The following is a 16,364-nucleotide window of genomic DNA, read 5'->3' on the forward strand; positions in this document are numbered from 1 at the left end:
GGTCTTCATTATCTTGGGAATGTGAGAAAGGGCACACTCAGAGACGTCTAGGGACTAAACCAGCGTCACACAGCACCGCATACGGAGGGGCTAATGGAACAACGCAGATCGTTCAACCACCATTCAAGGGCTCCTTTTCCGGGTTATTCCCCGTGGAGAAATGTAGCCCATCTTTAGGGTTACTCTCGGTTCTCTCTCTGTTACCCAACAATCCGAGCATGCCCCGATCTAAATGCCACATCTCAAAGCTGCACTACTGATGCCGGTGACTCCTCCAACCCAGGGGGCGACCGAGAGCTCTCCTTCCCCTTCTGTCCCTCCTCTCCTCATCTCTCTATGCCGGAAGTTAGACCACTCTTTCCAAAACACAACAGCATCTCGGTGGTGGGGAGGGAATGGAGCCGAGCAAAAGAAGGGGGGTGGATTTCTCGGAAAGAGATGAACGGCAAGGAAAGAAGGATCTCGCACTCTCGAGAAAGAATCAAACATCATACATCGCATAGTTACAATCAATTATTGAAGAAGCCTTTTCTGACATTTAGGCGAAATAGAGATACGCGCCACTCTTTCAGCCCCTCCCCCTGGGAATGAGCGAATGATGGAACAGGCCGAACTCAGACCTCTGACACTGGGGGCGGATGGTAGAGTCCTTAGGCTCCTCCCCCCAGGGCAGTGGGTGGTCTCGTCCGAAGCGGTGAGTGCGGTTCTTGGGCCTAGGCTGACGGGGGTTCTGCTGCCCCTGACCCCAAGTTCAGTGCGCCTGCGCCGCTCCCCAGGTGCGGGGGTGCCCCGCGTGGTGGGACACCCGGGCCGAGCCGGGCCAGACGGGGCCCGGGAGTGGGGGCTGCGGGCCACGGGCGGGTGTCTGGGCTCCGGCGAGGGGTCCGAGGAGCGGGCAGACCCCGCAGCCACCCCGCCGGCGTCCCTCTGTGTGCGGGGCCCACCGACCCGTGGCGAGCCCTCCTACGGGGCGCCGTCTCCCCGCGGGTCCCGCCCACGCTTTCGGGGAGGGCGCCCGGGGCCGAGGATGCACCGGCGAGGCTGAGGTGCCTTCACCCGCCGCCCCAACCGCCCCTGCTCGGGCGTCCGGGACGAGGTAGGGAGGGCCCCCCGAATCCAGCCTTGGGGGCCACCCGCAGCGGCAGCGCCCCGAGCCGGTGCAAGGGTCCGACCGAGATCCCGGGCCGGCGCCGGGTCTCGGCTTCTTCTGTGAAATGGGGGGCGTCGGGCTCCTGGCCCAGAGGTGACCCCTCCCAGCTCGGCCTCCGCTGTCACGCGCTGATTTTATGTCTCCTAAATATGAGCACAATGTTTATGTCACCACCATTTGTGGTCGCGAACACGCGCGGGCACTTTTTGTGGCTTAGCACAGGGCCTGGCATACAGTAGGAGCCTAATCAGTGTTCGTTGAATTGAATTCTGGTAGCCAGCTTCCAAGCATTTACTTTGGCGGGGAGATCGTACCTGGTTTCCAAGTAGATGCTCATGGGCTGTCCAACAACCGTGGGGGTGATGTCGGGGTCCCGTGTTCTCTTTGTAAAACACTTGCCCCAGGCTCTGCAAACTGACATTATCCTCTTCTGGTGGGGACACCTGAAGGGGGCTGACCCGAGAGCCTGTAGTGTAGGCTTGGATTGGAGCAGGACCTCACCGGATCATCTCTCACCCCTTGACTTTGCAGATGAGGAAACTGAGGCCCTAGGGAGACTGAATGACTGGCCCAAAGTCCTCCTGGTAGTACATATGAGAGGGATATTCACTCAGGTCCTCTGCTTGCAGAGCAGGATTTATTTCTACTATACTGTGCTCCTCCTAGGCACTCACACTGTAATTGGTGCCCTGGAGGAAGCCTTGTTTTCCAAGAGCAGTGGTTGCCCCTTGGCTGTTTTTGCCCCCATCTTTCTTTGAGTCTCAATCTCAACCAGGTGGGAAGTGCATCAACTACTCTTGGTTGCAATTCAGCTGCTCATCACAGCATGGAATCTTTGTCCCACTCTGGGCTGTTTTATTTTGCCTCTTTAGGAAGCCTGGGTCTTGCTACACCTTCCTTCCTTTCTGGAAGGCTCACCATATTAGTGCTGGGCTTAATTCAGACACCCAATTTGGCTTAGCCTACTTCAGCTAAGAACTTCTGAGCTCAAGAGAACCCATACCTCCCCCTCTGACCGTTTGAGGTGTCCTTAGTACTGAAATACCTTGGCTGGTCAGATCCTTGAGTGCCCAGTCTGAGCCCAGGTGGTCCCATGCCTTTATTGGGAATGCTAGTCCTGGGCAACTTCACTTTTTAATCCCTTCTCTTTATAGAGAGCAGTGGAGTGGGTGTGTGTGTTTGTGTGCGTGAGAAGGCTTTCTGGCAGAAGTATAGAGCTTTGTTTAGAAGAAGGATCAGAATTGGTCTAAGAGAAAAGGGACTGAGAAAACAGGTACTCTTAGGTTGGGATGAAAAGCCTCTGTGAAGGTTCATTCATCTGTTAGGAAAGATGAGTTGACTGAAGAGAAAGGAGTAGTTTTTCTGGAGGGCATAATACTGGGAGGAAATGAAGATGCAGGAGGTTAAAACAAATGGGATTGGTGAGAGGAATGTCCTTGGAGACGGTCTCTAAGTCTGGGTTTGACCCATGAAATCAAATCTCGTGATTGGTTGCTGAGCAAGAGAAAGACTAAATCAATGCAGTAGTGGAGAAAGATGACTGACAAACTCTCTAGCATGCAAGGGAAGGTTCAACAGCCTGTTTTACTGTGTGTCTTGTGGGAGGTGATCAGCACTTGACCTAGGGCCACAGCAGTGACTGGGGAGCTTCTGGGTTGTGACTAAAACATTTATATTGTGTCTTAGATGGTTGTGGGGCAGTGTAAATTCTTCCACTAAAGCCAGAGGGGTTCGGATGACATATGGTCAGACAGGGTAAGGCCAGGGAAGGCACTCGATCAATTTGAAAATGTAAAGTGATTCAGGAAAGGTTCAGAGTTTAGATAAATTTAAAGATGAGTGATCTAGAATTGGGCCACTGAGGGAAAGGAGGATGCACAGAACATCAAGATATCCCTGACTTTTGAGGCAACCCATTCCCTCAGGCCAGGCGAACTTCACTAGTGCTTTGGCTAACCCTGTGGGCTGCTTCGGGAAGACTGGGGAGGGATGGAAGAGTTCCAAATTGGAGTGGAGAGAGAGGATTTAGAGAGGAGCACTTCTGATTGGTGGAGCTCATCCATCCTGTTTTGGGAAAAGATTTAGGAGATCCCAGGGCACACTTGGGAGAAGAGCTAAAAGGAGGAAGGAATTTCATTCAAGTCATTGTGGGGTGCCTGCTATGGAGGGACATTGGGGGAGGTAGTAGAAAGGGGAAGGAGAACAGGTCACAAGGTCTGAATTCAAATCCCATTTATTACCTGTTTGACTCTGAGCCTGCCACTTAGCACGTCAGGGCCCCAGCTTTTTCTATTGTGAATAAAATAAGAAGGTTTGACTAGAAGTATTGTAAGGTTTCTTCCAACTCTACTGACCTAGAAAAGGTACTGAGAACATGAGACAAAAATGAGACAGTCCTTGCACTTGGAGCTCAAATTCTAAAGAGAGAAGACCAGATGCCTTCCACAGGTGAAAGATGGCCTCTGCAAAGGCTGGGAGGTGGGAAATGGATTGTCCTGTACTGGAAAAAGGAGGTAGGTCCAGTTTGGCTGGTGGGGGTATGACAGGTGAGGGAGGAGAAAGAGTTGAGGATGACTAGAAGGCTGGTGATGCCCTTGACAGAAACAGAAGTTAGAGAGAGAAATGTGGATGAGGGAGAGAGGAGAAGGAATTCTGATTTTTCTTGTGTCCACATCAAGCATGAGATGTCTACAGTGTGATGTCCAGCAGGCACTTGTGTGATGTTGGCACTGAAGCTAAGAAGAGTGGGCTGGATAGGAGCAGGATTGTTTTATTATTTGTCACTGTGTCCCCATCAGCAAGCACAGGCCTTACACATAGCAGATGCTTAATAAAATGTTTGCTGATTACTTTCCTGGGTAGAATTGACTCCATGGGAGCTGATAAGATCACCAAGAGAGGACTGTAGAGAGAAAAAAGACAAAGATAGAGGCCAGAGCCTTGATGGACATTAACAATTAGAGGGCACTGTGAGGATGATGAGATCGGGAGGAGAACTTGGAATGAACAGTGCTGGAAAAAGCCAGGGCAGAGCTGAGTGTCCAGGAGGAGGGCTTAGGTAGTTAGGCAAAGTTATTAAGGACCTATTCTTTCCTGTGTATTAGTTACTAGGGATAGAAAGATAAACTTGAGAAAGTCCTGCCCTCTGGGAGCTTAAGTTCTTTCTGGGGAGATGACATAAACATATGTGTACAAAATAAATAGAATTGGGAGGGAAGTGGGAGACCTAGCCTGGGAGTGAATCAGAAATGACTTCTTGTAGAAGGTGATATTTGAGCTGAGCTTTGAGATGGGAGGGAAAGGAATTCTACCTGTGAGAATCAGTAAGGCCCCTTTGACTGCACTCTAGAGTGCATGAAGGGTGGCTTGGGCCAGGCTAGGAAGATACTTAAATACTAAACAGAAGAGTTTATATTTCAACCTTGAGGTAATATGGAGGCAGTGTGTGTGTGTGTGTGTGTGTGTGTGTGTGTGTGTGTGTGTGTGTGTGTGTCTGTCTCTGTGTGTGTGTGTGTGTGTGTGTGTGTGTGTGTGTGTGATCTGCTTAGCAATGATGAGTCAACCCATGAGACTGAACAGAGAGAAAAGTGACCAGGCAAAGCCCTTGGGGATACCAGTGGAGAGGTCCAGAGGATCAAGAATATGAGAATTTAGAAATGAAGAAGTCCTTAGTAACCATGGAGTGAGCCATTTCAATTCAATTCTGAGGTCAGAAGATCGATTGGGATGGATACAGAAATTAGTGAAAAAGAAGGAGTTTGGCTGTCCAGAGGAGGAAATATAGGCCAGTAGTTTGAGGGCATGATAGGGTCAAGTGAAGGTATTTTAAAGATGGAGGATGCTTAGACATGTTCATAGGGACCAAGGAGGGTAGTTAGGGATAGTTTGAAGATGAGAGGAAGGTGATTGAAATGGAGGTGGAATCAAGGGCATAAGTAGAGGGGATGGCCTTGGTGAAGGCCACCCTCCTCCAGAGACTGGAGCAAAAAATGAGAAACTTGAGGGTATTTTCAGTGCAGTACTGGGGAAAGGCAGGTCATCATAAATGGCTTATATTTTCTCAGGAAAATTTGAAGCCATGCTTTCTACTGAGAGCCAGGACAAAAGTTAGGAATGGGAGACCTGAAAGAAGAGATGGTTTGGAAAATTCACTGTGGACAGTAGGCTATAAAATCAGTCAGGGAAAAATAAAAAGATTTCTAGGCCTCCATGAGTGCTGAGTACAAGGTCTATCAATTTATAGTGAGCTCAGTCAGCATGTTATGTGACTTCTTTCATTATGTGGGAGACTAATAGGGGAGAAGAGAAGGTGATGTGGATATGGGAGGCAAGGAGGCACCCAGGAAAATCTTGGGGGAAGATGTTTGAAATCCTGGGTGAGAAATTGACATTTGCAGATATTTGTCATCATTCATTCAGCAAACGTTAAGTTCCAGTTCTTAGTAGTGAATTGGGGGAAGATATTTAAGACATGGTCCCTTCCCCTAAGGATTATAGATCTTATAGGAGTGAGAGTTGGAAAGGATGGCAGAAACAATCCTGTCTTTCCTCCTTATTTTATTCCCGATGAATTCGGGCCTACTCTGGGTGGATCAGTGATTTGCCCAAGCCACTTAGGCCCCAAGGTCAGACAGGTATCTTGGATTTGAATTCATATCTTCTGATTCCATAGTGCTGCAAAGCCTGGATTGGGAAAACTGGTTTCTTAGTGGAAGTTTAGGGACCAGGTGAGCATAGGCTTTCCTCGTCTTTGGCCACTGAGTTGAGGATGACAAAGCTGAGAGAGTAGTAGAAGGGAAGAAGCTGCCTGGGCCTAGGCCCAGGTATCTGGGACTGGGGAAGCAACTGCTCTGGGGTCACCCTGGCCATGCACTTCCCAAGCCATGGATGTGGAACTGAATGACCACAAAGACTCAGACTGATAAGAAGTTGGTGGCAGGAGGAATTAGGAGACCCACCGCCTCTCTTCTTCCCCCCATCTCCTGAAGGATCATTAGTCAGTCATAAATCAGAAATGTCTACTGAGGGCTTGCTTTATGCAAAATCAGTGTTGCAGGAGCCCCAGAAGGTGGTGGAGATATGGGGGAGGAACACACCTATGTCAGAGGCACGAGTGACTGGAAAAGGAGAGGGCTGCTCCTGTGGCAAGAATAAAAGACAAAATGTAGGCACCCAAGTTTTTCTTTGGTGGCCTTGGGATAGTAAAAGAAGGCCTCTAGTCTTCTAGGAGTGGCTCCTCTGACGATGAGTTTTGGACAGAGGGTGAGCCTGGTCCAGAAGGAGGAGTGCAGTTTAATTTGGCTTTGTAGTGTTTGGGGGATGCCAACGTAGATGGGGGCCCTGACTTCCTTCTGCCTCAGCTCCTTTGCTATCGATGAGAAGTCTGTCTTCATCCTTCTAGCTGTCCTCGTTATGTAGACACTCTCCTGTTCTACTGAATCCCCCTTGGAGACTGTAAGATTATAAGAGAGTAGGGCAGCTAGTGGTGCAGTGGATAAAATGCAAGGCCTGGAGTCTGGAAGACTCCTCTTTTTGAATTCAAATCTGGCCTCAGACACTTAACTAGCTATGTGACCCTGGGAAAGTCACTTAACCCAGCCTACCTGAGTTCTTCATCTATAAAAAGAGCTCAAGAAGGAAATAGCAGACTGCTCCAGTATCTTTGCCAAGAAAATCCCAAATGGGGTCATGGAGAGTTGGACATGACTGAACAAGAGAGGGTGGGGCTGCCTTGAGTTTCTGCTGAGTATCTCTAGGGGATTGCATAGCACCTTTCCTTGAATGTAGTAGGGGCTTAATAAACACATGTTGGATTGGATTATGTGGGTCACTATGCTTGAGAGGGTGAAGAAAGACTCTCTCTCAGTTGGGGAGGCAAGACATTGACACAGGAAGAAATAACCTACATTGCATGAGAGTAGGGGACTGATTAGTGGCAAAGTGAGATGCAGACAGTGAGGGCCACAGCTCTGAGTGAATGGGTGGGGAAGGAGTCAGGGAAGGTTTCAGGGAGGAGGAGGTGGGTCTGTGGGCAGCATCAGGAGGAGCTGTGTCAGCTCAGAGTTCTCACTGTGTCTGGCTGTGCCTTTCCCCCCAGAGCCAGCCAGCCCCCTGCCAGGTTGGTGGGAGCAGCCAGCAGCCGGGGGATGAACTGCCGGGCCGAGGTCCTGGAGGTGTCCGTGGAGGGGCGGCAGGTGGAGGAGGCCCTGTTGGCCGTGCTGCACACCGTGCTTCTGCACCGAAGCACTGGCAAGTTCCACTACAAGAAGGAGGGTACCTACTCCATCGGCACTGTGGGCACCCAGGACATCGACTGTGACTTCATCGACTTCACCTACGTGCGTGTCTCCTCTGAGGAGCTGGACCGGGCCCTGCGCAAAGTCGTTGGGGAGTTCAAGGTGGGCCAGCAGCCAGAAAGATGGGCTTTCCCTCTGTGTCTTCACAGCTGTCCATGTCATCACTTGTCCGTTTGGGTTCTGATGTTTGGGCTGGTACCACCTTTTTCTGTCCAACAGAGACCCATCTCTATCCACTGACATTCCTCTCATTGATAGCTTCTTGTAGGTTCCTTGTACCAAGTCCTTCACTTTCCTCTTCCTTTGGAGTTTGTTTCCCAAGCTGAACCTCTTGTTCTTTAAAACTCACACCTAAGGGCAGCTAGGTGTCACAGTGAATAAAGCACCGGCCCTGGAGTCAGGATGGATCTGAGTTCAAATCTGGCCTCAGAAACTTATGAACTCTGTGACCTTGGGCAAGTTACTTAACTCTGATAGCCTCAAAATAAACCCAAACCCAAAACAGCAAATAAAAAACCCAAAAAACTCCTCATATCTAGGAAAGAAGAATGTAGAATGAATCTCCTCATTTTTAAGATGGGAAGATATGGCCCATAGGGGTCATATGATTGCCTCTTTGTCATCCAGGGTTTCAGAGTTGGAGCCACAGTGGGAGCCATAGGCCATTGACCTTGCTGCTTAATTCCATTTCCTGGGCCATTGGACTCTCACAACTGATTCCAAGGGTGCCTTTGCTTGGCCCTTTGGCTTCCTCTTTTATTCCTTCTTAACCTTCCTGATCCCTGAGGCTTGGTGGGTTTAGAGATGGGAGTCACTGTCCCTAATCCCTTCTCTAGCTTCTGCCACCATCTCTTGGTGACAAGTTGAACACTCACTCTGCCTTTCCTCCTGCTACACACCATGCCACAAGAGTGGGCTTCATAAGGTAAAAGAACAGTTTCTAGGCATACCAAGAATAGGGCTGTAAGGAATTGAAAGGGCATTGAAAAGAATGTCATCTGAGAGTTATAGAACCCTTGTCAGTTTGGAAAGTACTGTCCCTACCACAGCTCAGTCCAAGGTTTGTCAACCTAAGTTCAGAGAGAGGAAGCAGCTCCTCAGTGGTCCTAGAGCCACATTGGAACTCAGGTGTCCTGACTTGTTAAGTCCTTTGACACTGCCAGACCTGAATGATTCCTTTGGCCAGGGCTCTTCTCACTGACCTCAGACATCTTTACCCAAAAGCTTCCAGATTTGAAATTTGACTATTTGGACGTTTTTGGATTTAGCATCATTGGATCCTTTGATAGGATCATCTTGTCACCTGACAGGTGAGAAACCTAAGTCTGAGGGAGATTAATGTCTCATTCAAGATCAGAGAGCAAGGAAATAATAGAGTTGGGATCGAAACCCAGGTCCTTTGACTCCTTGGGCAACTAGTGGCACAGTGAATAGAGCACCAGGCTTGGAGCTAGGAAGACCTGAGTTCAAATTTGGCCTCAGATGCTTACTTGCTGTGTGACCTTGGGCAGGTCATTTAAACTCCATTTGCCTTAATTCACTGGAGAAGGAAATTGCAAACCACTCCAGTATCTTTGCCAAGAAAAGCCCAAATGGGGTCACAAAGAGTCAGATATGACTGAATGACAACTGCTTTTTGCTCCAAATGCAGAATTTTTACCACCACACCTCATTTATGGTCCCAGAGTCATGCTCAGTCAGCCAACCAAGAAACTTCTATGGCTGATGAGCTCTGGGTACTCTTCCAGCTATAACATCATTATTAAGAAACCAATTCTTCCTCTTAGGGGGAGAGAAAAATGGAATCATGAAGCATATAATATTATACCACTTGGGTAGGGATGGAAGTGCAAGAATAATTCAGTTGGATAACTGGTTCATCCACTAGGGAGGTGCCTAAGACATTTCCTTTTCCTTGCCCTCTGATTATCAGGGCTGTATCTACTTGACCTGCTCCCTCCTTTGTCTATAAGGCTTAAACATGTAGATGCCCTTCTTGGAGAGGGAGAATCAGCAGGGATAAGGAGAAAGTGAAAAAAACTGAAGTGCATGCTGGAGTGGAGGAGAGTTTGACAGTCCAAATGAGTTAGTTTGATTTTATATCCAAAGACCTGGAGCCTGTTGGGATGTACTCACACAAACCAAATGGATTGGACTTTATGGGTAGTCCTGGTCATAAAATGTCTAGGAATTTAGGCCACAGCCCACTTTGCTCCCCTAGGAAAAGGCAGATCACTTTACAAATGACCAACCAACTGTTGAGATTCCTGCATAAAGAGATAGGCTGCAACATTCCCAATTAACCCATCCCTTCCTCTCAGTACATCTGGGTAGAATGATAAGCCTGATGCATTAACGATGGTAGACCCTATTAGGGCATTTACATCTATTCCCTGAAGTGTGATTTAGGATGTGAGGCCTTCTTGGTCAGTAAGTGCCTCACTCAAGAATGTGGTTTAGGATCTTTGGCCATCCAGGCAAAGGAGCCCTGGGGTCGGGGGTCACTCAGACACCACAGTGCTGTGTCAGAGAAATTCCTAGAGCAGATGGTCCCAGATGGCTTTCCTGTGGAGAACAAGGAGGTGGCACCAGGGATGGACCAACCAGCATTGATCCTTCTGTAACTCATGTCTTAAGTGTTTCTGTCTCAGGGGCCTTATAAAATGACTTTTTTAGAACAGTGGATTTGGAATCCAGGGACCTGGGTTTGAATCCCAGCTTTGCTAATTGATAATTGTGACCTTGGACCAATTACTTAATCTGTCTTGGCTTCAGTTCCGTCTCCTGCAAATTGAGGGCTCTTGGATTAAATGCATATCCAAAGTCTTTTTCAGCTTTAAATCCCTACAGCCTAGGCTAGGCTAAGGAGTTTAAAATGTATCTTGCAGCCAAAGAAGAAATTAGTAAGTAAAGGTGGTCTTTGAAGGAAAGGGACAGGAAAGACTTGGGAAAACTCTTAGTATTGCCTGGGGAGCTAGGGAGGATGAAGAATCAAGGAGAGGCCCTATTAGAGTAGGGGAGAGCAGGCTGAGCTTTGAGTTGTCAGTTTGGTATTAGTACCAGAATAAACCTCAGTTTCCTCATCTGTAAGATGAAGGGGTTGGACTAAACAACCTTTAGAAATCTAGTCCAACTCTGATATTCTGTGGTTCTGTGGCAGTGGTGGGGTTGGCTGGAGACTTCCTCCCACACCCTTCCCACAGAGCTAGCTGGTGGGGAATGGGGCATCTGCCTGGTCTGTTATAATACTGTAATTCTTTAGTCTTTCTTTGGGCCTCATTCTTTACTCTTCCAAAGAGCTAATTTGGTACACCCAGGAACTTCCTTGGGGCAAGGGTAGAGCTAGTGGGAGCTGTTATCGGCCTTTCAGCCTTATCTCTGTAACCTCTGCCTCCCTAGGATGCCCTTCGGAACTCGGGCGGTGATGGACTAGGGCAGATGTCCTTGGAGTTCTACCAGAAGAAGAAGTCACGGTGGCCGTTTTCTGATGAGTGCATCCCATGGGAGGTGTGGACAGTCAAGGTTCACGTGGTGGCCTTGGCCACGGAGCAGGAGCGGCAGATCTGCAGAGAGAAGGTGGGAGAGAAGCTCTGTGAGAAGGTCATCAACATCGTTGAGGTGATGAACCGGCACGAGTACCTGCCCAAGATGCCCACACAGTCTGAGGTGGACAACGTGTTTGACACGGGGCTTCGGGATGTGCAGCCCTACCTCTACAAGATCTCCTTCCAGATCACAGATGCCTTGGGTACCTCGGTCACCACCACCATGCGGAGGCTCATTAAGGACACGTTGGCCCTCTAGCTTCAAAGAGCCAGACCAAGAGAGAGGACTGGGTGGGAGACTAACTCTCGGTAGCCTTTTGAGGGGCTCTGTGGGCCTCAGAAACGGGGCACCTGCATTCTTTCTCTCCTTGGGGACTTGAATGGGCAAGGTGCATGTAGTGGGGAGCCTACTCTACGTTCCTGGGGGATATTTGGAACAGGCTGTGACAAAAATCAGGGGTTATGGTATCTGGGCCAATCAGAGTAGAAGTCAGGCCTCCTGGTCAAACTTTCTAGGAGCAACCTGTTACCCTCAGGCCCTCCTTCCCTCCTCAGATTATTTCTTGAATTGAAACTCCCCTCCTCCCCCTTTTTTTGCTGACAGCAAAGGCTCCCCTCCTGTCCTTCTCAGATGTTGAAGGTGTGTTCATCTTCAAGTCCTTACTTAGGACACTATTACTGTCTTTTCAAGCCCCTGGTGTGGGAGTTCCCTTTCCCCTCTTCTTCCTGTTCTGTACAGAAAACACACTAAGGAATAGTGAATAAAAGTTGGAAATGTGAGTTTTGGGGTGACCTACCCCCACCTCAGTCCTGTGCCCTGTGTTCTGTCCTGATACCTGGGTAGAAGTATTCAACCCTAAGATACAGACTTTATCTGAGGCAGCGGGCAGCTCTTGCCCTGTAGCTTTCTATGCCTTACCCCCTTTGGTCCCAAGGCTGGGCTGGGCTCTGGGAGGAACTGGGAGTGTGTGTGGCTCAAGTCTTGGGGGAGTAGGGGATCTCCTTGTGTTTTCCTGAGATCTGCCAGGACTCAGCAACTCGACCAGCCTGATGGGGACTGGAGAGATAGGGTGGCTCTGATTCCTCAAGAGTTTGAGGGCTGGCCCACAACATTGCCCTCAGCACAGATCAGATGGCTTGCAGCAGTCTGCATTTGCTATCTCTTTGCCTGTAGTTACTTGGGGACATGTTGAACGGAACTTGATGACCACCAAGCTCCTTTTCAACTGTAAATCTATATTTTAATAATGATGATATTTGCCTTGGTCCTTTACAGAGAGACTGAATGAGAGGACTGGGAGGGAGACTAAGTCTTGGTAGCATTTTGAGGGGCTCTGTGGGCCTCAGAAACAGGTTATCTGAATTCTTTCTCTCCTTGGGAACGTGAATGGGCAAGGTGCATGTAGTGGGAAGCCTGCTCTACCTTCCTGGGGGATATTTGGAAGGGACTCTGACAAAAATCAGGGTTATGAGAGAGAGAGAATGAATGTACATATGTGTCAACACCAAATCTCCCTGACAAAGCAGTTAGACCTGGAGCAGGCCTCCCTGTGCTTCAGCCCTTCCCACTTGCTGAACAAGTGCTCAGCCACTTAGACTGACCAACCAAACTCAAAAGACCAAGTCTCTAAAATTAAAGGACCATGTTGCCTTCACCCACATCCACAGCCTTGGAGCTTCTTACCCTTAAGATCCTTTTTGCAAAATGTCTGTTGGTCTGAATGGACATCTGGTGAAAAAGTGTGGGTGGATTGGTAGTGAGACCCCCTGCCCCAAATGGGAAAAGCAACTAAAGATGCCATCCTACCAGAAGTGGATTTGTAGTGTTGAAAGTTGGTGATTTTCTGACTCTTTTCCTGTGCCTTTTTCACCTTTTTGGCCTTCAATTTAGGATCATAGATTAGAGTCCTGTTAGATCATTGAGGCACAGACCTCTCTCACTTTAAAAATCTGAGGAAACTGAGGTAGGGAGAAGTTAAGCACCTTGTCGTGCTGAATAGTGATGTTACAAGGATCTCTGGTTCTAAACCCAACGCACTTGCCACTCTAGGCTGAGCCTAGGTTTAAGTGACTGGGACCTCTCTCCTGGAGGGAAAGGTTGTGATGGTGAGAATTTTGAAGGGAGACTTCTGGTAAAGGAAAGTCTTGGAAGTGAGGAGAGTTGCATTTCAATTTAGGTTCTTCCATTTAATTTACTACCTGTGGGGCTCGTCATTTTAGCCAAGGTGACAGGGATCTTTAACTGACGTCCCTTTAGGGGGGATTTGAAAGGGGCCTGACCAGGGCAAAAGGGGCCTGTAGAGGAATGATTTCTTTCCGTCTGTTCATCTACGTCCTCGGAGTGGAAGTGAGCTGGGAGTGGGGCTCAGGAGAGCCGGAATGGTTCCGCCCTTCTCCTCTCGCCCCTCCCCACTCTCCCGCAGTGGGCAGCTCTTGCACACATCTGGCTTTCCTTGCACATCTGCCGCCGCAGGGATGAACGGTTCTGAGCCTGGGGAAGCTGTCCCGGGCTCTTGCTGTAATGTGTCGGGGCTGCCCCCAGGTGTGGGGCTGGATCCTGGGGCTGGGGGCCCTCCGGGGGCGCGGGTGCTGCAGGCTGCGGTGCTGGGAGTCCTCTCCCTGCTTGTGCTGTGTGGGGTTCTCTTCCTGGGTGGGAGCCTGCTCCTCCGGGCAGAGAGCCTGGCGGGTCAGTTGGCTCGGGAGCGGCGCCCGTCCCGGGAGGACGACTGGGGGTGCGGCGGCAGCGGCCACTGCTCTTAGAGCTCTGGCAGCCGCTGCCTGACCCCTGGGACTTCGACCTAGCTGCCCCCCTCCCATAGCAAGACCGTGGTACACAGCTCCCTCGAGTCTCCAGAGGAGACGCCCTCTGGATCCTTCCACACAACGCGGACTCTGCTCTGGACTCAGCTGAGACCCAGGTATCTGGAACCCCAACATGTGTACGGACCAGCAGTGAACCCTTTCATCCCGAAAGGCCACAGGGCCCGCCCCTGCAAAGGTGAGAGCTCCGCAGTGGAAGAAAGCCACTATAGAGTCTTTAGGTGGTCCAGGTATCTTAAAGGCAAGGGAGACAGGCCCGGGGGAGGGAAGGGGAGTGGGAAGGGCCTTGACGCGATCTTCCCCTCACCTCCCCCCCCCCCAAAAAAAAACCCAAAACTGTCCAAAGGCCTCAGGTCACCTGGGACAATTGGTTTCTTCCTTTTTCCGTTGGTTCTGATGTGGAGACCCTGTGGGCTGTGGGGCCCGAGGTCTGGACCTGCTAGGTCCAGAGGAGAGGCGCTAGGCTGGATGGTTTCCTCCAATGTCATACCATGAGTTTGGGCTTTCAGAAGGCCCCAGAGAAAAACACTTCTACTCTCCCTCTGCTCCCCCCCCCCCCCCCAATTCCTCCAGAATAATTAAAACTAAATTTGCTGAATAATTATTATGTTAAGATATAGTGGTGGGCCCTTACCTACTGGGACTTAAGATCAAACTTGGAACCCTGTCTCCCCAGGCTACCCCTTCACCCTAGGCTTTTCTGCCTTAGTCCCTGCACCACCCAGTGGGTAAACAGCCCTGGATTTGACCTTTCATAGCAATCCTACACCACCCCCCCTTTCCATTCTCCAGGTTCTCAGGAGCTGAAGAGAGTATACGCCAAAACACAATCCTCTAAGCTTTCAAAAAGCACTCCTTCAGAAACAGAGACCATGGACTGAAGAGCAAACTTTGATTTCCCTCTGGAGGCTGGAACCATTGGACATTCTTGTGGCCTCAATTTATCAATCTTTAAAATGGAGCAGTTGGATCAGATGATCTTTAACCTCTTCTGATTCTGTGATTATAAAAAGATTTGAGGAGGAGGAGCCAAAGGCCTGAATAAACATTAAGAAGGCACCCCAGCTCTGAATCCTGGAGAATGGGTGGTCTTATTGAAGTTAGACTGATGCCTTTCCTCCCAAACATCAAGATTGGTGTTGGGGAGGAGAGGACAGAAGTCTGCTTTGGAAGTATGCTAACCTAAGGAGCTGGGAGCCGAAAGGTTCCAGCTGTGGTGTCTCACGCTTCATCTCTGTCTCTTGGGTCCTTCTTGATGTCCCGGTGACTGTTTCCAGCTGGAAGGGAATGTTTGGAGCTGGGGAGTTAGAGAAAGGTTCTGTGGACCTAAGAGAGGCCCAAGTCTATTTCCCTACATCCTTGATTTCAATCAACCTTAGGCCAAAGACACACTGGCACTCTTCTTTCACCCCTGGGGTGGGCAGAACCATTGTCTCTGATTAGGCAAGGACACTGCTGGGGTGGGAGTCTGGAGGAGAGTATATTCTTATTCTTCTGAAGCCAAAGTCCCTCCCTATCAATTTGGAATGAGATATTTAATGATTGGGCCATCACTCTTCCTCCTCTTCTTTGTTCTGTTGAAAGGATCTCAAAGCACTTAACCCAGATTTGCTTTCCTAGACAGTTGGCAGCCTCTGGTCTTGCCTGCCCCAGGGCTGAGAACTGAATCATGCTCCTAGGATTTCGAAAGTTTTTCACCTTTCTCTTTAGCAACCAGTCCTTAACCAAGGCCCCGGGTTCTTAGCCAATCCCACTTATTGAAAGATTCCAGCTCAGAGGCTTAATGGGGGTCTGCAGCACAGTTGGGCAAGAAAACACCTAACCCCCCCTCCCCCCCATCTGAGGCTGGGGAGAAGGGGCAGGAAGGAAGTTGAGGTGGGGGACCTGGAGGGTAAGTGAGAAAGGAGATGGGGACCAATACTGGAGTGTGGGGGTGGGTGAGGGAGGCATAGGGGTGGGTGGGATCATGGAGGAGCTTTGGGGAACAAGCAAGAGCAGCCGTTAAGTCTTGATCTTCCTCAGAATAAATTAGGTTTATTTGTGTGTGACATTTTCCAGCTAATCCTTGTTTTGTTAACCAATTCTACTTTTGAGATGCTTTCCATCACTCCGGGGAAGAAGCAGACCGTTTTCCCCCCCTTCTCCCTCCCCTTGTTCATTCCATTCCATTTATCAATTACATTAAGTGCCCACTGTGTGCTGAACACTGTGCTAGGTCCTGGGGGGCCATCGCAAGTTACTCGAGCTATCATCTCCACACTCTTGAAATCTGCAGGATTTAATTATAAGGGATTTAACCCCAGGAACTGGGATAAACATTTAAATATGTCTATTTGATTAATATATTGTGTCTGTACATCCTCTTACTTTTCATGCAATGGTCCTTGCCTCTTCCTCATGGGATAATTTCCTCTAGTATACTAGTTGGTTTCCCCATCTACCATCTCCAGGCTAAAGCAGAGAGAGAATGTGAGTGTTGAGTCTAGGAACAGGGGTGGGCTGAAACTGATCATAGACTTAAAAACCTCCATGAAGCACACAGTTCCAAGAGGT

The 16,364-nt window shown here is 49.4% G+C and overlaps 2 protein-coding genes across 4 annotated transcripts; both read left to right on the forward strand.

Annotated features, from left to right (window-relative positions):
• The first annotated feature begins 587 nt into the window (after window positions 1–587).
• On the forward strand, window positions 588–11,798 carry ATG101 (autophagy related 101). Of its 3 annotated transcripts, none has more exons than XM_072654727.1 (3): window positions 588–694; window positions 7,248–7,548; window positions 10,846–11,798. In XM_072654727.1, exons 1-3 carry the CDS (start codon window positions 639–641, stop codon window positions 11,248–11,250), a joined length of 762 nt encoding a protein of 253 aa, XP_072510828.1. In that variant the 5' UTR covers window positions 588–638; the 3' UTR covers window positions 11,251–11,798. The 3 variants fall into 3 exon arrangements, with proteins under 3 accessions (XP_072510828.1, XP_072510830.1, XP_072510829.1); XM_072654729.1 differs by having other exon boundaries at window positions 668–776; XM_072654728.1 differs by lacking the exon at window positions 588–694 and adding an exon at window positions 710–1,096.
• A 1,509-nt stretch (window positions 11,799–13,307) lies between these two features.
• SMIM41 (small integral membrane protein 41) lies at window positions 13,308–16,131 on the forward strand. The gene is made up of 2 exons (XM_072654730.1): window positions 13,308–13,989; window positions 14,604–16,131. The coding sequence occupies exon 1, from the start codon at window positions 13,371–13,373 to the stop codon at window positions 13,749–13,751; it is 381 nt and encodes a 126-aa protein (XP_072510831.1). The 5' UTR covers window positions 13,308–13,370; the 3' UTR covers window positions 13,752–13,989; window positions 14,604–16,131.
• The last annotated feature ends 233 nt before the right edge of the window (window positions 16,132–16,364 follow it).

This window comes from Notamacropus eugenii, chromosome 3 (assembly GCF_028372415.1).
Source record: "Notamacropus eugenii isolate mMacEug1 chromosome 3, mMacEug1.pri_v2, whole genome shotgun sequence".
In the NCBI taxonomy this organism is placed as follows: domain Eukaryota; kingdom Metazoa; phylum Chordata; class Mammalia; order Diprotodontia; family Macropodidae; genus Notamacropus; species Notamacropus eugenii.

Coding starts and splice junctions, on each gene's coding strand:
- SMIM41 (XM_072654730.1), top strand. CDS start 13,371: ATGGTTCCGCCCTTCTCCTCTCGCCCCTCCCCACTCTCCCGCAGTGGG.
- ATG101 (XM_072654727.1), top strand. CDS start 639: ATGGTAGAGTCCTTAGGCTCCTCCCCCCAGGGCAGTGGGTGGTCTCGT. Junction 695..7,247: donor GGGTGGTCTCGTCCGAAGCG/GTGAGTGCGGTT, acceptor CTTTCCCCCCAG/AGCCAGCCAGCCCCCTGCCA. Junction 7,549..10,845: donor AAGTCGTTGGGGAGTTCAAG/GTGGGCCAGCAG, acceptor CTGCCTCCCTAG/GATGCCCTTCGGAACTCGGG.